This window comes from Fukomys damarensis, unplaced genomic scaffold, assembly GCF_012274545.1.
Source record: "Fukomys damarensis isolate Sample0158 unplaced genomic scaffold, DMR_v1.0_HiC HiC_scaffold_13, whole genome shotgun sequence".
Classification (NCBI taxonomy): domain Eukaryota; kingdom Metazoa; phylum Chordata; class Mammalia; order Rodentia; family Bathyergidae; genus Fukomys; species Fukomys damarensis.
In genome coordinates this window covers 22,185,395-22,212,038 of record NW_022900925.1, presented here as the reverse complement: position 1 = coordinate 22,212,038, position 26,644 = coordinate 22,185,395, and the positions used below count along the sequence as shown (strand labels likewise).

The following is a 26,644-nucleotide window of genomic DNA, read 5'->3' as shown; positions in this document are numbered from 1 at the left end:
CAGCCTCTCGGTCACGCCGAAGTCGTCCCAGTCGCGGCCGGCCACGTAGAACAGCACCTGCGCCACGGGCTGCGAGGCTGGCACGCGCGCGCGCACGATGAAGGCCCGCACCTTCCAGTTGACCGTCAGGCGCTCGGGGATGTCCAGGGTGCTGGACGGCTGCAGGAGCTCACGCGCCACCATCTGGCTGGTGCTGAAGGGCCCCAGGGACACGTTGAGGACCGGCAGCTCCTTGGTCTGGAACACCACGAAGGGTTCAGAGCGTTGCAGGGAGCCGTTGGTCACCGCCGGCGACGGGGGCTGCGCCTCCCGCAGGAAGAAGGCCAGCCGCGTGTGCGACAGGCGGTAGCTGACGGGCAGCACCGGGCTGGCGGGAGGCCCCAGCGGAGTGGGGCTGGCCGGGTGGGAGCGGCTGGAGGCTGGAGACAAAGAGGCGTGCAGTTAGGAGGACCTCAGGGCCCCTAGTCACCCTGACCCCTTCCTAGACAGAGGGCGTCTGCTCTTCAAGCCCTGCCGGTTGCCCCTGGCTCTGGGTACCAAGCCTGGCACTGTCTTTGCTGCCGTGCCAATTACCCTCTCACCCCGGCATCACTTCTGCTCTACAACCTAGGGGTGAAGCTAATCTCCCCACAGAGCCTTTTGAAGCTTCACCGAGATTCTGTACTCTGGTGTCTGCAGGCCCACCAAAGGACTATGGAGACTTGTTTCGGCCTCCAAGTGCCCTTGGGAGGGCTTTCGAAATCCGGTGTACAAAGGGCGGGGCAGGGCTCCAGAGCCAGGTAGTGGTAACTCTCACTGGGACCTGCACCTGCTGCAAGGTGTGCTCAGTGCTTGACCAGCACCTGCTGGTGAGAGCCTTGGATCCAGCCTTGGAGGGAGGACTGTTATGATCTCCATCTGCGCATTTTCTCTGTCAAGAGCTTTGTTTTTGAGTGCCCATTCTTACACCTTACAGATAAAAGCACTAAGGTGCAAGGCACACACACAAGTAATAAATCCAAACCACATGGGCAACAGGGTTGCTGCAACTGCAGCAAGACTGGAACCTGGGGCCATCTGCCTCTCAAATCCTAACCCTTTACTGTACCTGCTATCTCAGATAGTGAAGTAATGGCAAACCTTTTAGGGATCATGACCACAGCACAATCCCAAACCTCCTTATCTGTCACAAAGTGCCAACGCTGCAATGAAACCTGAATACTGAGATTTTAGTTAAAATAACTCATACACTAACATCTTTCATCCTAAAAGGAAAACAAATAATATGAATGCTATAAGTTGGTATAGACTGGTATAGGGTCTCCGGCATCTCCCCCTTTTCCCTCTTGCCACACTTCATACGAACAGGAATTCTCAGTTTCTCAGACCTAAAAGTGGACCTTGAGTTTAACATCCCTTCCCAGTTCCTTCCTGCCCAGGAAGCTGCCAAATCCTAGGCTGTTGGCTTGTTGCTCTGTCCCCTCACTGGCAGAACCCTGTCTCTGTTCTGGCCTCACTCTTGGCGAGGTGACGATGTAACACTGCCTAACTGTGTCACTTGTGAGCCTGTTCCACTCTCTCATTGATATTCCTTTGTCTCCATAGTGGCCAGAGTGGTCCACCCTGCACACAGTTGGGACCTTGTTGCTCCTCACTCATAGCTTGACACCTGGTGGCACCATCAAGGACCAGAAAAGATCCAGAGTGGAGGCCTGAAGCTTGAGGCCATCTTGCAGGTCTTCTCAGGAACTTTCTGAGTCCCATCCCTTGAATTTAAAATCAGGGGGATGATGGTGCTGGTCTTGCAGTGTGCCATGTTGCCATTTGTTTTGAGAATCAAATAGGAAAATTCTGTACATTGTGCGGCACAATGTAAATATGTACAGGTATTATTAAAAAATCTCTCCTGCTTGCATACAAAATAATATCCAAACCCAATTCATTCCTGAGTGTGGCGTTCAAGGTCCTCTAAATGTGGCCCCAGGTTCCTCCTTCCCCTGGCTCCTCTTCCTGAACCCCCACTGGCTGAGTAACTGGCTAGCTCACTGTCATCACTATGCCCCAATATTGTCTCACCTCCTCTGCTCTCCCCACTACATTCAACTCTCCTCTTGTGAACCTGAATCTTCTCCCCAGGTCCAGCTCCAATACCACCTTCTCTAGGAAGCCAATGAGGATGTTCCCTCAGCTCCTGGGAATTCCCCTACTCTGTTATTCTCAGAGGGTCCTCTCACTACCTCCTGCCCTGGGAGCAACTTCTGTACCAGGCCCTGTCCCAAGCAAGCCTTCAACAAGCCACAGTCGATCACACAGTTGACTGGGTGACTTGCAGACGACTCTACCTCAAATAGGAGGGCCTGAGTCAGTCCTAAGCACAACATGCGGCTCCTGCAGAGTCATCATTTTACTACTGTGACTTGAACCTTGACAGTTTCCAAACATTCACACCTGAGTCCTCATCAGAAGAATGAACTAAGAATTCCCTGCTTGCACGGACCCAGTGTCTCCAACTTATTTAAAAAATCTGAGGGTTAATTTCCTCATTAAAACATAAGGCAATTGGCTTGAGGTGCTGCAAAGGCCCTGCAGGTCAGCTATGAGAGGAGTGCTGCTCTCTCTCACCACTCCTCCTTTGGGCTCCTCCCTAGCAGCCCTGAGGACTCGCCGAGTCCCTGCCTCCCCGGGTGGCCCATCATCATGGGGGGTCTCCACTGCCACCCAAGAGGCGCAGCTGCAGCTGGACACTCTGCAACCTGCTGGGGCAGAAGTGGACATTGTAGTCTGAGATGAAGACAGGAAGATGTCTACAGGGAGAAGGAGAGTCTTCCTGCCAGGTGCCTGGAGTCCCTGCCCCATGGTTGTGCTGATTTCTGAGGAGGTGTCCCTGCACCCTTGTGACAGGCCCCAGGACATGCATGTGGGAGTTCAGGCAATGTCCTGGGCCTGGGAGGCAGCAGGAAGCAGGCCAATGGAGGCTTTCCACTCTAGGTCAAGGCCTCTCCCTGCCACGAGCGCCCTAGGAAAGCTGCTTCCCATTTGGAGCCTCAGCTTCTACCTCTAAAATGACCTCAGCCCCACCTACCTCACAGGGAGGGTGACAGTGGCTGAAAGATGGTACAGGACATGCTCAGTGAACTGCAGAGCAGTCCACAGGAGTTGGGGCACTGCTTACGTGGTGGGGATGTCCAGGGCCTGTGGCTACTGGGTCTGGGCTGAGGACTTGTCACCGTGCTTGTTCCTTGGGCTTAGAGAAGGGCAGCTGAGCTAGGTAGGCTATGAGTGTTCAGGATGTAGGGTGGGGCAGAAGAGATCAGAACACAGACTCTGCCCTCCATAGCCATCCCCAAGAGCCCCCAGAGGCTACTAAGGGGCACTTAGTCCCATTGGCCCCTCACCATTCTAACCTGATGGCTGACCATCTGGATCCCTTAGAGGCACAGTGGGGGTGTGGGGCACCAGATGGCACTGGACTCAGCGGGGCGTGAAGGAAGGGATTGGGGTGATGTGTTTGCATACCCGCTCTGCCTCCTGGGGTGGAGAGCTGGTGTGGCAAAACCAAGATCCTAGATTAAACTGCTCTTGATGCTCTCTGAATCTGCTGAGCCAATGTTTCTGCCTTGGGCCTCAGGTGTCTGCTGTTCCCTTTGCCTGGAACTTTCTCCTCTTGATAGTTGCACATCCCTCTCTGTCTTCCCAGTCTACCCAGGACATCGGCCCTGATTATCCTGTCTACAGGGTCATGTCACAGCCCCCTTGATCTCTCTGCAGCCCCTTTCCTGCTTCTTTTCCTTCATGGCAATCATAGCCACCTAACTTCATAGGAAACGCCCGTGTCTGCTGCTCCTGCCCACTGGGAATTGATCTCCCTGCTCACACAGCCATCGTCCTGCTCCCTGACCGACTCGAGTGCTCAGTACATGGCCTAGCACATAGTATGTCCTCTATCAGTGCCTGCTGCGAGAATAAAATTCTCTGAACGAGCTGCCCAACAAGCTGCCCAACACTGACTGGGATTCGTAGGGGCAATGAACTCCTCATCAATGAGGCATCCGAGAGGACACTGGATGGCCACTGGGGGAGGGTTCCTAGCACTGGACCTAGTGGCTCTTGTTCCCTTTGAACAACCTTGCAGGTGAAGATGCTCAGTTTTTCACGGGGAAATATATATATCAGCTAGTTGGGCTGGTGTTTTAGCTCAGTGGTGCCACGCCTGCCTCACAAGCGCAAGGTCCTGAGTTTGATCCCTGGTACTGAAAAAAAAAAAAAAAAAGAAAAAGAAAAAGAAAAGTAAGAAAACAGCTAGTATTCAGAAAGGGGAGGAAGATGATGGGATGTTACAGTTTTTACATTTATGTCATTAGGACACAAAACACCACACTCCTGGCACCTCTGTGCATCACTCCATCCTTCCAGGGTCCGAGGACTTTCTGTGGGTGAGGCAGGATGGGTCCCCAAGGGCCTAGCACTAATTAATCTCTGTTCTCCCACTCGTTTGTTCTGCAGCCAAAAAGGAGATGCAGGTTTTCAGGGACACTGTGTACCTGTACATCTAAATGCGTGCCTCGGTTTGAGTGTGGACATGCTAATTCACATGCTGAGCTCTCGCCACTGCGCATCATGGAGCTGCCTGAAGCCACCTTGAAGGAGGACAAGATGGGTTAGGGGTGGGAGATCAACACGGAGACCAGAAAGAAATCAGGCCTGGCTCAGAGGCAGGAGAGAAAAGTGCTTCGGAGGTGTCAGGTGGAAGTGACAACTTGGACTCACCTTGGACACACTCGGCACAAAGGAGTTGCCAGTCACCTCTACATTTTTTGGGGAGTAGGTGCATGCAAGCCCCCCACTTACATGTCTCAGAAGGTGACTATTTGGAGCTAGGGTCTCTAAAGAGAAGCCAAAGCTAAAATGAGGTTGTAAAGGCCCTTACTTGAGGGTGATTGGCATCCTTACATGGAGAGAGCAGGACAGAGATATGCACAGAGAGAGTTGGGGTGAAGCAGAGGGGCCAAATGGCAGGAGGGGAGCCCTCCCCACGAATGACCTCGCCACGCCTGGACCTCAGGCTTCTGGCCCTCAAAACTGTGAGAAGAAGCATTTCAAGTGCCTAAGCCGCACCACTGTGGCACTCTGCTAAGGCAGCCCCTGCAAACTTACACATGGAGATTGGCTATTTCTGCCCCTTACTGCTTCAGTTTTCCCAGGAAGATGCGGAAGTACCATTCAGGGGAGGAAGAGATGCAGAGATCACCCAGCTTTTGGAGATGGGAGAGTAATGGCGATGGAGGTGTTCTCAATTCTCCCCAGCATCCCCGACCCCTACTGAACTGTGCTTAGCAAGTGACCCTTCCCACAGGGGCTGGACCAGCTCCATCCACCCCACAAATGAAAGAGGCTGAGGAATGAATAGCAGCTCCGTGGGTCCCCAAAAGGGCATCCCATCTGCCAGAACCTAAGAGAAGACTTGCACATGGGAGTGGAGCCTAAGGGTCCTTGCATCCTTCGGCACTCAGCTCAAGGGCCTTGCCTCGTCCCCACAGCTCCTCCCTGGCAACCACACTGGACAGAGCCTGCCCCACTCCCTTCCTCTCTGCTGCTGCTCTGCTCTGTGCAGCTCTGGTGCTAATGAGGTACAAATGATCAAAAACCCCTTCCACCACCGGCAGGTGTGAGCTCGTTTTTTCCTGTGCTTGCCTTTTTAGCAGCATCCTAGGATATGGGTAGACACCACAGCTGGACTGCTGTGCACAGTAGAAGGTGTGACGCACAGAAAGGGCTCAACAAATGTCAATGTTACCTCTTTTTTTTTTTTTTTTTTTTGGTACCGGGGATTGAACTCGGGATCTTGTGCTTGTGAGGCAGGCAGAGGCACCACTAAGCTAAATCCCTGTCCAATGCTACCTCTTTATGAGGCTCCGGTACCTGGTCAGAGTCTCATCCCCTTTCATTTCAGGTTGGCCCTAAGTATCTGGGAGACACCCCCAGATGGCCTTTTCTCAGGTTCAGAGGTCACCCTCCCTTTATTGAGTGCATAAATGAATCTCATGGAGACGGGGGCCAGGCCAGTATGTGTGTGTGGGTGCCTCTGGCCATCTCCCTGCTTCTAATCAGAATCAGATGCCTCCTGCTTATGACTCTAATTGTCCCCAAATTAAAACTAATCACTTCCAAATCAGGAAAAAAAAATGTCATTAGCTTTGGTGCATTTGAGGCTGAGGGGCTCAGCAGGGCACACCAGCAAGGCTCAAGGGTGCTAGGCTGCTCTGTGAGAGGGCTTAGCCTGCTCACCTGTGTGTGTGTGTGCATGTGTGTGTGCGTGTGCACATGCGTGCACATACACAACAGGTGTCGGTGCTTGGAGATCCTTCTACACTTGCCCCTGAATTTGCCTGAGCACAAGAATCAGCAGCAACAAACAAAGTAACATCAGATAAAGGCTAGGGACTGATCTAGGCTGACACATCAGAATTTCCAGAGGACAGTCCCGCTGATTTTTGTGTTCATCAAGCATCCCAGGCACTGTTAGTGTCATAGAAGGTCGGGAAACAATGCTAAGTAGGAAGGGTCGAGGAAGGTGCGAGAGATGATGTGAGTCATCTAGCATAAAGACAGCAATGCTGATGGTTAATGGTAACTCAGAGCCTAGAACAGTGTCTGGACCAAAAAGACACCAAGGAAGTCTTCCGTGTCATCTGTGAATGAATGAATGAATGAATGGTAGGAGTAAGAGCCATTACAATTCAGGCGGTGAAGGTGTTAGGGGCCACGTAGTCAATAATCAGGGGGCCAGAGGTAGCTGAACCCTCTTCCTCAAGCCAGACTTGGAGGGAAACAGGAGTGGTGTGACCGAAGGGTGCAGGATGGACTGGCCCTGGGGACACACTCCTGTCCCTACAGAGCACAGTGGAGAACGTGGACACTGAAGACGCACAGAAGTGGGCCATGACCTGGGCAGAGGGAGGCGTGCTCTTCCTCGGCTGACTCATAGGTCCGACCTGGTGTGCCATTTCTGTTTCCTACTTCCCTAGAGGCAATGGTACCGAGTAATTCCTAGGAGCAGAGTGCTGCCGTGGAAAAAACCGAGCTGTTGAAAAAAAAAACTTGATTTTTTTTTAATTAAATGAGTAGTTTTCAGGGCTAGCAAAGGCTTAAAGAAATGAGGCACTGCCTGGCTCCACTGGTAAAGGGTCAACTGGGTGAGTGTTTATTCTAAAAGCAATTTACAAATATGCTTCAGAGGCCTTGAAACTGTCCATACTCCTGAACCCAGCAGAGTCCCTTTGGGAATCTGGTGAGTAGAAACCAGCTCAAGGATTTACACAGAAAGAGGCTCACTGCAATGTGATGCTTAATAGTGAAAAATTAGAAACAACCTAAAATGTGTAAAAGTGGGGTTGGGTTAAGTAAATGTAAACACACAAGAATGGATACAGGCATCCATTCTAGATCAAGCTTTTCAAAAAACTGTTTAGACAAATGGGAAACTCTCACCAAATAGTGTGAGCTGACAAGGAAGGTGTGGAAATGACTATAGCCACAATGCTAATTTTATATAATGAGATGTGGACCTTGGAAAAAATGCATCAAGATGCTAATGGTGGTTACCTCTGGGGGGGTGGGGATTAGGAGTGATTGTTATTTTTGACTTTATGCTTTTGTTTCCCACTTGTCTGCAATGAACACGCACTGCTTTTCAAATTAGAAGGAAAACAATAAGTGTCTTTAAAAATGAAGGCATGCATTTGAAGCCAGTTCAAGAATAAAAATAAAGGAAAAAAAATTAAAAAAAAAGAAAAACAAGAACTTGTGTGGCTTTGGAGTCGATCAAGCTCATAGTCAAATCCTAGCTCTGATACCTTTCAGCTGTGTGACCTTGGGCAAGTTACTTAATCTGTCTGAGCCCTGATTTCCACCACTGTAAAGTGAAGATCACAGAACCCTATTTCACAAAGTGAAATTAATCAAGTAAGTAAGCTGTTTGAGGCAGTCCCTGGTACAGTTTCTCAGTGTTCGTTTGTTCCTTCTCTAACTTGCTCATTCAACACTTGCTGGTTATCCAATTCTGAGGGGAAGGAAGTGCTGACCTGTTTTTCTCTGGCACTTGGTGCCCTGTTCAGCTGGTGGCAGGTCCTCTGTCAACATCTGTTATGGCAAACAGGACAAGTAATAGATGACAGGTGCACAAAGCTGTGTCCCAAAGGCCTTGGAAGAGGCACAGAGGCTGGAAGAAGCACTAGCTGTTGAGCCTAGAAGCCAGCCCCAGAGGCTTGGCCACTGGCCTGCTCTGTGAGCTGAGCCAGGTCCCCTCCCCTCTCTGGGCCTCAGGCTCCTCACCTGGGGGAAGAGGACAACACCTGCCCGGCCCTGCATGCCACACAGGTGACCTAGGTGGGGTTGGGACCATGTCTGCAGGCAGTCTTGGGGCTCCTGGTCCAGGAAGAAGTGGCTGGATAAAAGCAGGTGACAGCTGGGCTTCCCCTTCCCCACTCGAACAAAGTCTCTGTGCCTCAGAGCAGTGTCTTGGACAGGGCTGTCCAGACCCAGCTCGGCCCTGCTCACCGCTCTCAATGCTGCTTCTGGACTTTCTGAGCTGTGCAAAGGTGTTGTCCCTGTGGGAATGTCCCTACTCAAGGCTAAGTGCAGGTGAGCCATCCCGGGGTGGGGTGCAGGTCAGTGGAAGGAGTGCCTCCCGGAGGTTGGAGGCTGGAGAGAGATGTCTGCCTCATCATGGGGCAGTAGATCCCATCTCTAGGACTGGTGTGGGCACTCCTCCTGGGCAGGGATGCTTTCTGCGGCACACTGGTGCCTCTCTCTTCTGACCCCGGTGTGCCTGCAGCTGGGCTGGGTGAGGACCCGTGGACGCGAATACTCACTGGCTGACTGCACATGACTATGGTAACAGTGATGGGTGAGAGGAACGGCCGCCATGCTCCAGCCACCCAGAGCCCCCAGATGGCTCTGGCTGACCTTCCTGGAAGGCTGTAAATCCTGGCGAAGTAGCTTCCCAGGACTGTCCTCTACTCCACTCACATGCTGGCTGACACCCAAGGCAGGAATAAGTGAGCTGCCGTTCCCTGAGACCTCCAACCTGCTCCCCAGCAACTTTCCTCCCTGCAGTCTGCCCAGGAACTCCCATCCCTTAGCTGGAGAGACCTCTGGGTGCCTTCCCTGAATTTTAGAGGAAGAAATGGGTCAGGAAGGTTGCGGTCGGACTGACTCTGCCATTTACCAACTGTGTGATCATGAGCAGGTGGCTTAGAATTGTTCCACCTTGGTTCTCCAGACTGTAAAATGCAGTGCCAGAGCACCTCATTCTGTGGATTGCTTTCACAATGAAAGGCCTGTGATATGAGATGACCTGCAGCACGTTCCCTGTGCCTGGCTCCCTGTAAACCCTCTGCAAAAGTTAGCTGTTATCTGAGTGTTATTGTCACAATCCCTGAGTCAGGGCTCAAAGACCCTCAAGACCCGTAGCCAATTCCCCTCTGTCCAAATGGAGCCCCAACACTAATCCTCTTGTACCTGCCGAGGGCAGGGACTCAGATGCTTTCTCTGTCAGATCTTTGTGCTTGATCCTTGCTGAATTGAGCTACAAAGAGAAAAAATGAAGGATGGGGTGGCCTGGGGAGGTGTGCTTGCTAACAAGCGCGCGCGCGCGCACACACACACACACACACACACACACACACACGCACACACATGGCCTTGCTGTCCAGAGCCTTAGCTGTCATTACTTTGGCTCCTCTAGCCTACAACCTTGCACCTGACCAAAGGCTGCTGCTAGGCTGGTGCGAATGAGTGAGAGGTAGCAGAGGAGTAGAGGCAGGAGCTCTGAAGGAAGGAACAAGTCTGCTCAGATAATGGAAGATCACTGCTTACTGAGAGCCCAAAGGTCAGGGACAGGTGGTTATTGGACTATTTGTCCCGCTTATGGGGAAAGCAGAAGACAGGGAGGAAAGGCTTTCTCCAAATTCACAGCAAGGTCATATGAGAACCAGGTTTTTGTTTCCAAGCTCCCTTATGGTCCTGGCAGCACCTGCCTGACCCAGAGTCAGCCACCAGGCAGAAGGCAATCACTGGGGGGCCCAAGGAAGGCTCCCCAGTTCTGGGAGACCACCTGGGCCCGAGTTCTTCCCCGTCGTCTCAACAATATAGGACTCTGTAAGCCACTCCTGGTAAGTACAGGGAGGAGGGTGGAAAGGGGTGAGGTGATGCTGATCTCTTAGGGCCAGGGCCTGTAAAGTGAATGACTCTAGTTGTCTCTGGGCCACAGGGTCCCAAGGCAGGAGGAACCTAGAGCCGGGATGCCTGTACTTTGAGGAGAGGTCCTGGCAGAAGTGGGGTGGGTGTTGGCGGGGGCAGGAGCCTGGTCTCTGAGGGCAGCCACCCTGGATGCTGCTCTGTGAGCCTCCCTGGGATATGGAGCCAGTGTCAGTGCGTTTGTCTGTGTCTGTGACCTCAGGCTCAGGATCCGGGCTCTAGCAACCCTGTGGAGACCAGAAGCCTTTGTCTTCCAGTCCAGGAGTCCTCATCCCTGGAACAGCTCTTATATTTCTGGAAATTGAGGACCCCACCCCCCTTATCTGAGCTGCAACCTTCTTGGGGAGGCACATTCTTGGCCCTAACTCTTTGCCTGTCCAGCTGTAACGGATCTGATCTGAGATGCCTTTGTGATGGGGCGGGTGAGGGACAATCAGAGAACTTCTTTGGTTCCTCGGTCTGCAGTCAGCCAGCGTGTAGCTCTGGAGAAAAAAATAGATCTGTGGGAATAGCCCTTTGTTCTTCAGTGTCCCCATCAGCCACTGTCCCTTCCAAGCCAGGAACCAAAAGGTGAGGGTCCCTGTTTAGCTGGCATATGGGATACCCCACCTGACTCCTGATCCTCATATCCTGTGGCCCAGTTGGGTTTCGGGTCATCCGTGGGGATTCTTGGAAAAGGGCAACGAAGCCATAGGAATTGCTCGTGGAAGGCCTTTTGGAGACTGGCCCGCCAAGCCAGCCCAGTCCTTGGCCTACAAATGCCAGAAATTTAGGGCAGGAAAGAGGGTGGGCAGTAGCTGGTCAGTGATCTCCAGGGAACAAGTAGCAGGAGGGGTCTGGATCCTCCCCTGGTCACATTAGACTGGAAATGCCACCACGTCCCTTCTCCCCAGGGGCCCTGAGAGGCTCTGCACCTACCCAACCGCACAGTGCTTCTCTGGTTCAGGCTCAGCTCTGACGGGGGGAAGGAGAGAGGGAAACAAGCAAGGATGAGGAGATAGAAGGCCGGATGAGGGACAGGGAGAGGCAGAGCAAAGGGTCCTGAGAAAGAGCCCAGGAAGTGAGATAGGAGGGAGTGGGGAAAGGAGGAAAACCTGTCCTGTGGTGGCCAGATAGGGTGGAGAGGACAGCGGGCAGGGCCAGGAGGACGGGAGGGGCTAGCTAGGCAGAGGAGCGGGGGAGGGGCACCGGAGTTACACTAAATGACTAATGTGCATTATCCTAATTATAGCGGAGCAAGCTGAGCCTTCCCACTGGAGCAGCCGCCTGCATCTCCTAATAAACAATTAGCTGGCAAACAACAGAAAAGGAAAGTGCGTGCGTGTGCGTGTGTGCGTGTGTGCGTGTGTGCGTGTGTGTGTGTGTGTGAGAGAGAGAGAGGGAGAGGGAGAGGGAGAGGGAGGGAGAGAGGGAGGGAGGAGTGTGCCTGCAGTGAACAGGGCTGGGTTGCAGTTGGGCCTTGGAGGAGACACTCACTCCGGGAAAGCTGGGAGCCATGAGCAGCAAGCACCAGGACTCAGCAGTGTATGGTAGGGCAGGTAGTGGGGTGCTGCTGACACTGAGAGGAGCCTCCCGTGTGCCAGGCACTGGGCTGCGTGTGTCGTCCACCTTCACAATAAGCCTTGGAAATAGAATCCTTGTTTTTGCCAGTGAAGGAACAGAAGCTCAGAGAAGCTAAGAGGCTTGCCCGAGGACACACAGCTGGGGTTAGTCCTCACTGGCTATCCTGATTTCCTGCCTTGGTCTCATTCCCTGGGAGTACCAGAGCCTGCAGTGGGGACTAGGCATATGGATCCCCTCAGTTGTGTTCCCAGCCCAAGCTGGAGTGGGAATGATTCTGAAGGTGGGCTTTTCTCACTGGTCCACAGTGCGCTTGTACATAGATAAGCTCACGTGTGCTGACTGTGGTCCCCACCTTAAATGCAGTGTAAGGGGGGGCAACACTCATTCAGAAGCCCTGAGGTTGAGTGGCAGGTGGGGGTTGGGACTCCCAGACCTAGATGGGGCTCAGCCAGGCTCCACAATTGAGTGCATCACCAAGGCCCTGCCGGGAGTGTCCAGGAGGGTCCAGGAGGGTGGTGGGGTAACCCTTGCCTTCCCAGGGCAGAGTGAGGGCACAGCCCAAGCCTCTGGGGACCTATATCTGGGGGAGGAGCCACTGTCCTCACCCCTAACTGTTCCCCTGTACAGTGCTCAGAGCCTTAGCCTGGAGCAGTTCCAGGCTCTCCACCTTCCTAGTATCCTCAGCTGGGGTCAGGTCACAGGAAACCTTGGCAACCCAGTGCCCCAGGCTGCATGTGCGTGTGCCTTGTGGCCACCTACAAGGGGGGGACTTTGGCCTTAATTTGCACTTGTACCATGAGTAGGGAGACCAACTGTTTTGGATTTTCTGGGACAGTGAAAATTCCTCAGTCTTGGGCAAGCAAGGCCAGCTGGTCAACCTAAGAATAAGGCTAACTGCTACCCCCTCAGGGTGGGGACAGGGCCTAAAATGACTGCAGTATGTGTGGGTAGCTGAGCCTGGGAGGTGCCCCAGGCAGAGGCAAGGGTGGGCATCCCTGGAGGACCTGCCTGCTTGCTGGGTAGGAGAGGCACAGGTAATGGGGATCAGTCTCGGTGAGCTCCAACTTTTGCATCTTCAAAGTGGGGTGAAGAAACCCACACACGCTGGGTTATTGTGGAGAGTAAGTATGGGGCCCAGGCACGTGCTTCTCCCAGACCCTCCCCCTACTTTGTCCCCTCAGGGAGCCTCTCTCCTGGCTCTGCCCTGCCCTGATCAGTGGCTGATGCATCCCTGGCATCTTTTTAACTTATTGCTGGGAAGGGGTGTTTGAGACTCTTGGGGGTGAAACCACCTGCTTTACAGATGCTAAGATGAAGGTCCAGGAATGAGAGAAGCTGCCCAGGGTCTCACAGCCTTCCCACATCCCCCACCACCTCACTGCAGCACTTTCTTCTTCCTCGAGAGTTGCTTCCCATCCTTGTCCCACATTAGGTGCATTATCTGCACCTACCTGCTCTTGAGTCCTCTCCTCCTACTCCCCAACCTGCAGCCCTGAGCATCTCCAGCCAAATTCTCTCCACCTCATGCTTCTGCACATACTGTTGCCCTGGTTGGTGTCACCTCTCCCTGACTTCTCCCAGGTGTCCCCTCCAGTGTGAGGCCTTTCTCGACCACCCTCAAAGCTGGGTTAACCCCTGGCATCTGAGCTGCTCATACTCATTCCTCTGGGCTTCTGGTCTGCGATCGGGGCCCTGCTGAGGGCAAGAATTTGCCTGTTCACGTGCAGTACGAGTGTGTGTGTCTAACTGACACTCAAAGACTTTCGACAAATAAATATTTATTCAGCCTTCTCTTCAAAGCCCCTGCTGGGAACTGCCAGGGAGACAGAGATAAAGAAGAGAGTTTCTGCCCTTAAGGAATTTGCTGGCTAACAGGGAGACCAGACAAGTACATAAATAACCACTAAAAGGTGGGAAATGCAGAGAGCCTTCCTGAAGTGTGCAGCTCCCTGGTGCTCTAAGAGGAGCCAATGCCCATGCAAGATGCCCTCATGTTCAGAGGGAGGGAGGAGGCACTGAGTACAGGGTCTGGCAGAATGGGTGGAAAAGTTTGCCCGTTGTTCCATGGTCATGGGGAGCCACTAGGGTTCTTGACTGGGGAGATGGCACCTCCAGCAGGTGCTTGTCCTTGTCCTCTCCCTGCATGCATTCAAACAGCAGGGCAAAGGCAGGGGAGAAAACAAAGCTATTGCTCCAAGGGGTTGGCATGTAGCTTGAGAGGAAAGTGCTATAATTAATTTGCTGAGCTACATTATCTCAACAACCTGTCTGGTTGGCTAGCCTAGCTGAGGAGAAAAAGCTCCCTGCCCAGGGCTCTGCTCCACATCCGGAGGTAAAGGGGCTCCTCCTTGCTCACCAGTGGCTTTTCTGCTTACAGGTGCATTCCTACATCCTCTTGTTTCTCCATCCAATCCTCTTTCTTCTCCCATCCTCCCCAGGACTTACCCCAGCTCCTACTATAAGGATGCAGGGACGGCAGAGCATGGGCGGCCACACACACACACCCCAAATTCCTACAACATGTTTCCTCACTTGTCTACTTAATACAAATCACCCACTATTTTAAAGGATTCTGCAATTCCACTTCCTCCTGGAAGCCTGTCATTGCACAGAGGCAGGCTGCTCAGGAGACTTTTCTCTGGCTGTGGTGAGAGTGATTTGTGATCTGAGTCCCAACTCCAGGGAAGAAGAGAGCTATGAATGATTAAGGACATCAGCTGTGAGGGCTGGATGATAGGTAGGGGCTTCTATGTCCCCACCTTACCAGCCTCACCATCCTGACTCCAAACATCAGGTGGCATATTCAGCTAGAAAGATTTGAGATTCACTACAGCCCTCAGATTCTGGAAGAGGCCACAGAAAAGCAGATGACTTCCTCTCCAATGCTAAGGCCACCTGCTCCCCTGACAGAATAATTCTGATGTGCTCTGAAATGCCCAGCTGTGTCTTGCTGCCAAACACCTCCAGCCCTCTGTCCTGAGCGGGGAGGAGACAGGAAATCAGATAGCCATGGTGCTCTGTGTACTTCTGCTTGGGGTCAGCTCAAAAGTTACTGCCCCGAGTGAGGTGCATCAAGTGGTAAATCCACCCTGGAATGCATCGTTATTAGCAACATCCAGACAGCAGGGGCATCCACTGAGCTTGTGGTGGTGCCTAGGGCTCTGTGTTCTCCACTTACATCCTTCTACCTGGACGCATTCCCAATCTCAGCTTTACACAGAAGGACACTGCTCCTCTGTATGTTGGAGAATTCAAACCCAGCTCTAGCACCCAGCCCAGTCAAGATGTTCTGGGGAATGGTGATAATGTGATAAAATAAGATAGATATATTTGGTCTTTGTCCTCAGTTCCTAAAGCCCTTGGAATTTCTGAAAGATGGAGGTGAGCAGAAGATCCTTTGATATTCACAGTGAGCCCCTTCAAGCACATCGGAGTTTTTGCTAATGAGGGGGACTCTGAGAGGATGGCCTGGTTGCCAGGGAAATCAACCTTGGGAGAGTCGGGGGCTGGAGATGGAGCTAATTACCAATAACCAACCATGGCTATGTAAAGGAGCTTCTGTGAAATCCCTAAACTCTAGCACAAGCAGAGCTGCTCTGCTGGTGGCCACATGCAAGAGAGTGGTGCACCTCAAACACTACGGGAACAGTAACACCCGTACCTGGGACCATTCAGGGTCTCATGCTTTGTACCTCTTCACCAGTTTGCTTTATAATACCCTTTAAAATGGTCAGGTCAGGGTGAGTGGCATTTCCCTGAGTACTCTGAGCTCTGTTAGCAAATTATTAAACCCAAGGAGTGGCTTATGTTAGCCAGGTTAGTCAGAAGCATGTGTGCCTGGACACTTGTACCTGGTATCGGATGCAGGAGACAGTCTTGTGGGATTGAGCCCTTAGTCTGTGAGGTATGCATGAACTCTGAGCTGTCAGTGCTAGAGCTGAATCAAGCTCATTTGGTGTCTGCAGAGGATTGGAGAATTGTTCAGTGTGTGCGTGTGCGTGTGTGTGTGTGTGTGTGTGTGTGTGTGTGTGTGTGTGTATTGTGGGGGCACATCTGGTGTCACAGTGTTGTGAACAGAGGAGTGAGGTCTCCTAAGGAAGGGATTTCATTGTTGCCCAGGAAGACAGAGTGCTCCCAGGACAACTGTCTCCCCTGACCTTTTCTACCTGAGCACCTGTCACCTCATGCCCACCTTGCTCCGTCCTTGTTTGCCTTCCACCTGGTCTGTAGGCCCTTCGAGGTGGACAGGGGCTCCTCTTTCTCCACCTCCAGTTTCCAGAGGACAGACAGTGAGACTTCTCTAAGTACTGGTTAAACTAGATCAGCAAATGGAATTCAGACGAGGTAGATTTAGAATTAAAATGAATTAGCAATTTCTTGGCATCACAATAGAAAGGGCCACTTGAAGGGTAATGAGCTCCCTTCTCTGGAAGAATCCCAGCCACTTAAAACTGACTGATCTCCACTAGGGCATCTGTAATGGGGCCTCTGCAGGGGAAGCGGGTGGGCCTGGTTGACCTCTCACCTGGAGACTTTGTGAGATTACTGCTCTTTGGCACTCCATGTAGAGGGGAGGAGGAAAGGAGGGACACAAGAGGGAAGACAGAGAGTGAGTGGGAGACGGCGAGAGAGGAGAGAGTCCCTGGACTTCACGTGGTGAGGTGGGGCAGCCAAGGAGGAGATGGCTTTGGAGCCGAAAAAACTCAAACAGCCACATCTCTGCTCACAAGGTCATGGCATCAGCATGGCCATAGTTTTGGTCTGAAATGTTCCTCCAAAGCCCACATGTTAAAGGTTTGGTTCCCCAAACTGGTGCCACTGAGAAGTGGTGGAACCTTTAAGGGATGAGGCCCAGGAGGAGGTCTCAGGTCCCTGGAAACCCTTGAGGGGGATAGCAGGGCTCCAATCCCTTCATCGTCCTCTTTTACTTTCTGGTCATGAGGGGAGCAGTTTTGCTCTTCCATGCGCTTCTGGTCATGAGATACCATTGCCCCAACACAAACCTAAAATCAGTGGATCTGCCTCATCATTGGACTGGACCCTCTGAAACTGTGAGCCAGAATAAACCCTTTCTCTTTCTAAGCCAATTCTCTCAGGTATTTGTTATAGTGGAATGGAAAGCTGACGAATACAGGAGTAGGACACTACTACCCTAAGCCCCAGCTGGCCCAGTCTTTCTTTGGTGGGCACCCCAGCAGGAGCTGGGCTGAGCACTCATTTCCTAGGTGTGGGCTTTGGGCTGTGCTTGAGGGAGGGAAAGGCAGAGCTGAGTGGTGGGACAAATCTAGAGCTCTGAACATATGTGGTTCCTTTTCTGGTTCTGCCCAGCCCTTGCTGTTTGAAATGGATGCATCTCTTCAAGTCATTTTCTGTTCCTGTGGTTTCCGGAATCTTTTCTAGTTCTGCTCTCTGGATTGGCCCGTTTCTGGACAGTAAATGAATACTTTGTCCCAGTTCTTCAGCCCTTGGACTAGCACAGCTCTGCCATAGCCTGGTGACAGCCCTGCGGGGGTGGAGAACACTTCCTCTTCTCGACTTGAGTCCACAGGGCCCACACATAGCTTGGCAATGTGCATGCACACTTAGGCCTTTTCTCCAAGGAAAAAGCACATCTCAGATCGGGCCTAGTACAAAGAGGATGGGAGAAATGTGGACCTGCCAGGACTGCATAGCTAATGGAGCTCTAGATCAGTCAAGCCCAAGTGACACTAGAATTGCGTTATGTGGCAATAACTATCTACTCTTTTTTTTTTAGATGCATGAAATCTGATGAGGCTGCTGATAAGGGCCTCTAAAGAGCCATGCTAGCCCTCCCTCTTCCTGAAGGAAGGGCCTACATTCCAGAGCCTCAAGATAGCTCTCTGTGTGTCTGCAGTGCCTGCTGCAAGGCTGGGGTACCTAGGGTGGCAGCTCCACAGGCCCGCTCTAGATGCCAAGGGAAGACTTCTCCAGGAGCTGGTGTTGAGAGGGCTACCTCCCCACCAGGGTGAGGCACCAAGTGCACCTGACCCACTACTCCCAAGAGGCATCTTGCCCTGGCTAGGCTGTGAAGAACATGTGGTTTTGAAGTGGGCCTAGCCTCATTCATCATACGGTTCATGCTCTGAGGGCCCCAAGCCCATGTGACAGTTGGGGACAAGGGACCTGAGTCTCCTCACTTAGGACTTCATGGCTGATTACATAAGGAAATATGAGCAGCTCTTTGGACAGTGGAGGACAGGTGCATCCCTCTCAGCATGGCCACGAGTCCGCAGGCTCCTCCGTGTTGTCTAGTTTCCTGAGAGGCATTGTGTGTGTGGGTTTCTGCAGCCTGGGGTTATGGTCTAGCTTCTGGATTCACATGAGCCTACTTTCCAATCCCAGTCCTTCCCCTTTCTAACAGCACAACCCTGAGCAAGTCCCTTAACCTTGTTGAGCCTTGGCCAACTGTCCATTAAAGTGCTGACCACAGTCACTTCTACCTCCTGCAGTGGGTGTGAGGACGAAGTGGGAGTGCTTCTCACGGAGCCTGGCACAGAAAAGCACCTGGTCATACACGCATTACTCTCCTTAGGCTTTGGCTTTCTCTTCTCAAAGCGCATTTGTTCTGTTAGTCTCTCCTTCGAGGACTGTGTGCTTGGTGGGCACAGAGATTATGAGTAGTCCCGAAAGAGATCAGGCCTTCAAGAAGCTCATAGCACTGCTGAGAGTGGGCAGAGGAGGGAGCAATGATCCCACCTGGGAATCAGCAGATCCTTGGCAGGATTGTGAGCAGGAAATGACCAAGAAGTGGGGGGTATATTAGGTATCCGGTGAGGTCATTATAACCTGGGGCCCCGGGACTCCATGAGCTCCAGCTCCTGATGTCATCCTTATGAGATGGAGCATGGTGTCTGGGGAGAGTGGAGGAGCGATAGTGACACAGGAGAATATGCAGGCTTTCTGAGGGCTGGGATCTCCCTCCACGTGGGCCAGGGGGTGCTGCAGCTGGTGCAGGTGGAGCGCTGGTGGTGGTGGGAAAAGAGCTCACTTGTGTGGCCTGCAGGGAGAGAGGGGGCAGAGTGGGTACTCTGTGGTTTTCCTGGTCCAGGGGCAAGACATGGGCCTGGGCAGGGCAGGGGTAGTGAGGAGGGGAGGACTCTTTCTGAGGGCACAGACTCATCCTGTCTGCCTGAGCTTGGTCTAACCCCACACTGAGCAGGACTGTGTGGCCTTGAACAAGTCACCAGCCTCTTGGGGCCTGCAAAGTGCTGCTGTCACAAGGATTATGTGAGTTAAATGTACAAAGTCCTTTGAGCAATGCCAGCACTGGCTATGAGATCATTGTGGGGTGGATACTTTCCAGCAGCACATCTAGGCACCCAGTGTGCTGGGGCCAGGTATGCAGAGGAAGGGGAGATAAAGGGACACAGGATGATGGGCAGGTTTCTGTTTGGCCTCCAGGTGGAAGGAGAACAGCTCCACTGCATGAGGCAGGGGGACAGGGGTCCAGGCCTGGCAGACAAAGGTATGGGGACTGAGGCTCTGGCTGGTGACCATGGTGGGGAACTTATGGGTACATGGCCAGCTGGAGTTTGGGGCTCTGAGAAAGGAAGGGGGCTCAGGACACATTACTGAGAGTGGTAGGCACTGCAGAGTGCTGCAGCGAGGCTGGGTAGGGAAAGCCTAGGATGTCTGAGGGAAGAGCTGGCTGGAGGAAGAACCTACTGCAGACCACACACAGGTCAGGAGTAGTCCTGAGGTCCAGACCAAGCTGGGCCTCACTGCACCCCATGGGTCTGACTGCTGTACAGGGGCAGCTGGTACCCTCCCCCACACTTCCTGGCTGCCCAGGGCACCATTCAGGATAACCAGCAAGTGACTTGGCTAAGCCTGGGTTGTCAGCTGTGGCCATGGAACACATCTGCACAGGATGTTGGATGGGGGAGACCTCTGCCTCAGCGTCCCTCCCTCAGGTGAGAGGAACAGCCCCTGCTCCAGGCTCTGGGTGGCCTGTGAGTGCAACCTCGACCTCCTGCCTTGGGACTCTGATGCCCGTGGCTGGGGCACGTGAGGTCACATGCATCTGGGATGGAACACAGGCTTATCCTTCAAGAGAGGAACCTTGGCCGCTGCCAGCCTGACCTCACCGGATACCTAACTCGGGGAGACCACTTAACCTATATAATGGAGCCTAGGCTGGGGGCGCTGTTTATAAGAAGTTCTCCCCAGAAGGCCGTGTCACCATCAGCCAAGTGAGCTGGCTCTGGTGTTTGGCATTTCCAGAAAGACCTCCAAGAGGTGACTCACATCTCCCTGTGCAGTGAGTCCACTGGCTTCCACCCCATCTGGACCTGCTTCCCCCTACCTTGTCTCTGGTCACAGGTCAGGCTGTGGGATACAAAAGGACAGCTCAACCAATTCCATGCATGATGAGCCCTGGCCCCAATGTGCAGTTCCCAGATTTTTCTCCTCAGAAACCCCTCCTTCTGCCAAGAGGCTCCTTGAGATGATACCATGGGCAGTGGGAGATGCAGGGGTGCTCTATTTCCTAGACCCTTCCCCCAGGACAACTCTTCAAATGCGAGAGCTATGGGATCCCATTGAAACCTTCCTCTTAGCCCCTGCAGCATTGGAGATAGGTAAACTGAGGTCCAGAGAAGTGCAGGGACTTACCTGACCGTGATCTCACAACTCGAGTGGACAGGGTTGTGTGTCAGTCTGGCCTTGCCATCTGTGCTTTCCCAACCCTTCTGTGGGCTAGGCCAGTGTGGAGGTGGTCTCACTACAGTCCCGCAGTCTAGGGGCCACTAGAGCTCTTACTGCTCTGACCATAGGACCTCTGTAGCTTCAAGGCAACATTATAGTTCCTTCCAGAAGGCTGGGAGCCCAGGCAGAGGCAGCTGGTTTCTCTCTGGAGGCACTACTTTTGGTCCTTTCCTCTGTCTTTGGTGCAAGGTGGATCCTAATAGGCTAGGGAAGTGGTTTTCAAGCTGCCTTTCCTGGGGACTGTGGCAGACCACAGGAAACTATAAAGGCCAAATAGTATGGACCGAGGAGCACTGGAGCCTGAGTCCAAATGCTGGGCTCAGATTCCTTTTCTCCTATGAATCTGGAGCACCCTGCCCCAGGAGCCCTAATTGCTCATCTGAAGAATGAAATCAACCTAGGCAGCTGCAGGAAAGGGCTATGGAAGCTTCGGGGCGACGGAGCGGTCAAGAGGCTCAGGAAGGTCTCTGAGCCTGGGGCCTTGTGGTAGAGGGAGAAAGAGGAGCTTTGCAGCCAGGGGGCAGACTCTTTCCCTCTTTCCCTCCTAGGCCCCAAAGGGGCCAAAGTCTTTACAGTGAAGGGACTTCCAGTCCACAAAGACAAATTGGCTTAATTGACCCAAATTAGCAGCAGGGAGGGCCCAGTGGCCCAGCTGCTAGGACATTTAATCATTGTCATCCTGTGTGGCTAGGGACAGCTCCCTCCCCCAAGGCCATCAGGGTCATCTCCCCCATGAATGGCCGACTCTCTGAACTCCTCCATCAGCAGGAAACAGAGCTGGAACTTTGGTGATGAAGACAGGTTTTGGCCAGGGGCCGGAGCTCCCCATAGAGCTGACAGCCTGGCCTGGGGCCTGAAGGTCTTTATTCAGAGTTCAACGGCAGCCCTGGGACAGAGTGGGATTCTGGGGGCCGAGTGGCTGCTCTCATCCTGGGATCTCTTTTCCCGAGGCAGGTTGTAGGGCAGGCTGCTGGGACCACTCTGTGGCCCTCTTTTAGCTCCTCAACACTGCTGGGGCCAGGTCAACGGGGATGAAGGGTACCTTCATGCTCAGGCTACTTCACAGAACCATTTGGGCCCTTGGTTCTTCTAGGGCTGTGCTGCAGCCCTGTCTCTCCCAGCCCAGACCTACAAGCCCCTCCACGGCCTCTCCTGGCTACTTCTCAGAGTGACCACTGAGGCCCTCCTCCCCCCTGATAACCATCTCCTTTGCTGGCTCTGTGCAGGTGCCACTGGATTCCACCCAGGTGACACAGAGCATCTCAGGGTGGACTCTGCTAGGTTCCATGAGAGCAGAGCCCCGCCTCTCTCTCTCTCTCTCTCTCTTTCTCTCTCCCTCTCTCTCTCTCTCAAACACACACATGAACTGAGAACCACATTCCACATAAATACATACATTTGCTCCAACTTGCAAATGGGTTACTTATAAAAAGCTCACTGGACATTGGCTCTTAGATCCTGGAAACACATTTCAACACATCTCCCTATAAAGACAATATTATCACAAGTTATCAGTAGTATGGGTTGAGTATCCCTTATCAGAAATGCTTGGGACCAGAAGTAATTTTAGGTTATTTTATTTGCTTTTGGAGTACTTGCATATGTCTAATGAGCTATCTTGGGAATGGGATGCAAGTCTAAACATGAAATTCATTCATGTCTCATACACACCTTATCCACCCAGCTGGAAGACAATGTTACACAATATTTGTAATGCATTTGGATTTTGATCGTGACCCTTTTCATGAGGTCAGGTGTGGAATTTCCCATTTGTGGTGTGGTATCCATGCTCCAGAAGTTTCGGGGTTTTGAGCATTTTGGATTTCTGATGTTCAGATTAGGTATCCTCAGCCTCCAGGAGTTATAAGTATTTACATTCCCAGGTTAGCCCACCGAACAGACTTTGCCCATCATATGCTCAGTCAATATTTATTCAGCCTGTACTATATGTATCCTTTTGGACTAGGCATGCTTGAATTCTAGGCCCCAGAACGAGCAATGTTTTCCTCTAAATCATTTAAAGTAAGACAGGCACATCTTCAACATACTTTCTTCATTCCTCTTCCTTCCAAGGTCCTATCCCTGGCCCTCGGGGTCTCCAGGTCCTCTTCTCACCTGGCCCAGCATTGGAGAACCTGCCTTGTGCTGTCTCAGTGTCAGGGAGCTTTACAGGGGGCCTATCCCGGCTGCTGTAACCCACAAGATCTGGGTGAGCTGTCCTATCCTGACCCCCGAGTGAGGCAGCTTGACTCTGGTAGGGGAGTTCTAATTCCATTTCCCATCAGAATTACCTGGAAACAAAGTCAGAGTCTCAGTGGGAGCCCAGACCCCAGTGTTTTAAAGTTATGATATGCTGTGCAGCCAAGGCTGAAAACCACTGCTGAGCTACCTGTCACAGGTGTTCCCTGTCCCTATGCCTGAATCCACTCATTGCCAAAATTCATATCCTCTCCTGACTGCAAGGCAGCAGCAGCAGCAGCAGCTCCCGCCCTTCCCTCTGTTCATTTTTCATGTGTCCTTAATGATATTTTCATGCCCTAAAAGCTCAGTGTAGAGACCACCACCACATAAGCCCACAGCTTTGGTGAGGACAGGATGTACCCTAACAATACCACTGACTGCTGGCAGTGGACAGTTGGGCTCAGCAGCCTTTGTGGTGCCCCAAGGAAAGGCAGGGGCTTCCTCATGCAGGTTCCTGGGACACTTGCTCATCCAGCGATCCATCTTCCCTGCCCTGATTCTTCCTACCCACTCTCGCTGTGAAGAAGCCCCACCTCTGCTTCCCTAGAAAGGGCTAGCTCAGGACAACCACAGAATCCCACTCCTCTCCATCCACAAAGGTTTTGCCTAAGACTTGTAGTGTTCCAGTTGGGTCTCTCCCTGTTTCTCCTCCGGACATATGTCTGTGCCGTAACTTATTTCGTAAGTGTGCCACTTACAACTGCCTGGGCCGGGTCAGGCTCCTGAGAGCAGGCGGCTGGGATTGCCAGGAAGCTGTGGCAGAGTGTGGATAGCTGAATGGAGCTGGAGGCTGCAGCCCTGCTCCTGAAGCAGCCAGGGCTGCAGTGGGGGCTGGCCTGGGTCTGCTGCTCTGCAGCTCCCCATCTCCCCACCCTGGAGGACCCTAACCTGTAGCCAGGCCCAGCCCCGCCTGGGTCCACAGCTCACACTGCTGCAGGCCCACATCCCATGATGGCGAAAGGAAGGTAATTTCACATTTGTAACAATTATTCACTTAATTGGGTTGCAATTATATCAGAGAGGGAGCACGGGGCTGTGTCTGTGTTTGCCCTCCTCCTTCTTCCTCAAATACCAAAGGGAGGGCAGGGAGGATGACAGACTGGCTCATCTCATCTGGAAGCTTCGCGCCTGCCTGCAGGGTGGCCCGCTGGCTGCCTCTGGAGCTTCGCTTGGGCCTGTGGCTCTACTCAGGGTCTGGACTCATTCCCAGGAGCCAGTTCCACTCCTGGGGGTCACCCTCATGGTACACAGAGCAGGGTCCCAGGGAACTGGAGCAGGGAAGTGAGGGGCTGCCCCTGTCAGCAGCGCCACCCAGCCTTGACGTGGCACAGTGCCAGTGTTCTTGGAGGGAACAAGTAGACCAAGCACTTGCCAGCTGGGTCTCTGGGGGCTTCTCAAGGGCTGCTAGGGGTCCTAGGGGAGGCTGGGACTAGTGAGGCCTAAGGGAGGCTCTTCCACTCCTCTCTACCAGCAGTTCTGCTTTGATCTGCATCATGTTATCCATATTATATATATAGAAACATAGTATTATATATTGTATATATTATATGTTTCTCTGGCTAAAAGTATTTCATTTTATTTTTTGTAGCATTAAGGAATGAATCCAGGGCCTTGTACATGCTAGGCAAAGTGCTCTACAGCAGTTGCTTCCCTGCCCTTTTTATTTTATTTTGAGACAGAGGTTTGGTAAGTTTCCCAGGCTGGCCTCGAACTTGCGATCCTCCGAGTAGGTAGGTTGACAGGCACCTCCTCCCCGCACGCCTAGCTAAAATGATCTTAGGAAATCATCGATTTCATTCAAGTCTGTCAGATCGCATTCAGGGAAATAGGTCCAGAAGGGCAGAGGGACTTACTCAAGGCCATCCTATTCCTTCCGGGCTGGATTCCCAGGGTGGAGATCGCCTCATCTTGGCCCCAGTGGCCTGGCAACAGCAAAACTCCAGGGAAGGAGGTGTGGAGGGGAGTATACCCAGCAGGTATTCAGGACATTACGTAGAATGAATGAATGAATGTATGTGTGCCTGCTTGAATGAATCAATGAATAAGAGCTCAATCTAAGGTCAGGACCTAGATTTCGAAGCCGGACTGAAAGAACCGAGGCTCTGTAAGAGAACTGGAAGCAGAACAAAGAGCTAGAATCAGAGGTCCCCGCCTGTTCCCCAGCCCTGTCCAAAGGGAATTTCGGTGTGAAGAGGCAGGCACAACCTCTCCCGAGGAAGCCCCAAGTCTAATGAGAGAGGCAGATGAGGGAGGCAGGCTCTCCTCTGGGAGAGTCCCCAGCGTAGGGGGGATGTGAGGGGAAGAGCAGGGTGCTGCTGTGGCTGCCCTGAGAAGCTGCTGGTCTGCCGGGGTCAGGCCCTGACCTGGGCAGCTTCCTGCCTGAGGGAGGGGGCGAAGCTCAGGCTCAGAGGTGATGCTCTCTCTCCCCTTCTGGTCCTGGAGCAGAGGGATTGTGTGTCTGGATGCCCTGTGGGAAGGAGCCTGGAGCTGCGGCCTCCGGAGGAGGGCCATCGACATTCCGGTCAGGCAGTCAGTCACTGAGTTATTATTATTTCTTCTTTCTTTTTTTTTTTTTTTGAGCTACTTAGAGCAATTTACAGAAATCATTTAGGGGCTGTTTAGGGAGAAGAGAAAAGATGAAGACTTTTAAAGGCAGGGCCCAGGGATGGTTTTATGCAAATCAGCTTTGCAGGGATGTGAAGGAGGGTCTGGTTTCTGAGGGGAGGAGGGGAGGAGGGCTGCGGGGCTCTGGTCCCCACACAGGGCCTCTGAGGCTAGGGTCAAGAGGTAGGGGCCAAGGAACTGTGTGAAGCAGGGCGCATACACTGGGCAGCGGGCTGACACACGAGGGAAGCCAGCTCTAGTGAGTTAGCCAGTCACTCCACGCCTCGGAGACCTTTTTTGTGTCTGGAGCACCTACCTGAGCAAAGTTGGTGGCCCTGGACCAAGCAGAATGGCTGTGGCATTAAGGGCTGGAGGAGAGACCTGGAGACCTAGCACCCCTGAGACAGGTGCCCCAGAGGGATGGAAGCCGGCGTCCCACTCTGCTATTTGCTGCCAGTTACTTCCCCTCTCCGAGCTTCAGTTTGCTCATCCAGATGAGGAGATGGGGTCATGGTTGCCAGTTTCATTGGCGAGGCCTGTGTGTGTGCACTGTTGAAGTGCCCAGGCTCCACACTTCTTGGTCATAGTGGGGAAAAGTGAGGGTCTCAGAGCCAGAACCTGTCCTTCAAACACTTACTCCTCCTGCCCACATCCCAGACAGGCAGACAGGGAAGGGGAAAGGTCTCTTCAAGACTGGAAAATCAAACAGCCTTCATTGGGCTGAGATTAGAGATCTGAACCTAATGTGAGGGAAGCACAAATCGTGTGTGTGTGTGTGTGTGTGTGTGTGTGTGTTCACACGGGCATAATGTAAAAGGGATGGATGAGGACTGTATTGTAGAGAGGGGAGCAGAGGAAAAGTGGTCACACATTTAGCAAAGCTTTGCTCAGTTCACATCTTGTGCTATTTGTGATGTGATTATTGGAGATGGAATCTGGTTACTCCTTGTAAACACTAAGCCTGCTGAGACCTGTCTCCCAGATATGGCCTTGGGGAAGCCGGAGATGGGTGGGGGGGGTCCCCCACACCTGTGACCAAGCAGCTTCTACAAGGGATTCTTTACCATGCTGTGCCCACGTCCAGCAGCAGCATTTGGAATCAGCGACTCGTCTGGGAGTCAGGCACGTGGGGCTCCGCCCTGGCTTTGCAACTCTTGACTGCTGTACAGATGGGGCCAATCCCTTCCCTCTCTGGACCTTAGCCTTCTCACTTTTAAAACAGGCATGGTTCCAGGTGAGAGGAGACTGAAGCCCCCTGCTTGCTCTCCTGCTG

At 52.8% G+C, this 26,644-nt stretch overlaps 1 protein-coding gene across 1 annotated transcript in view; it reads right to left on the bottom strand.

Annotated features, from left to right (window-relative positions):
* Tmem132e (transmembrane protein 132E) overlaps window positions 1–26,644 on the bottom strand; it is a 53,924-nt gene that overhangs the window by 12,393 nt on the left and 14,887 nt on the right. Inside the window, exon 2 of the mRNA XM_033763095.1 lies at window positions 3–419. Coding sequence (XP_033618986.1) covers window positions 3–419 — 417 coding nt within the window. The remainder of the gene's footprint in view (window positions 1–2; window positions 420–26,644) is intronic.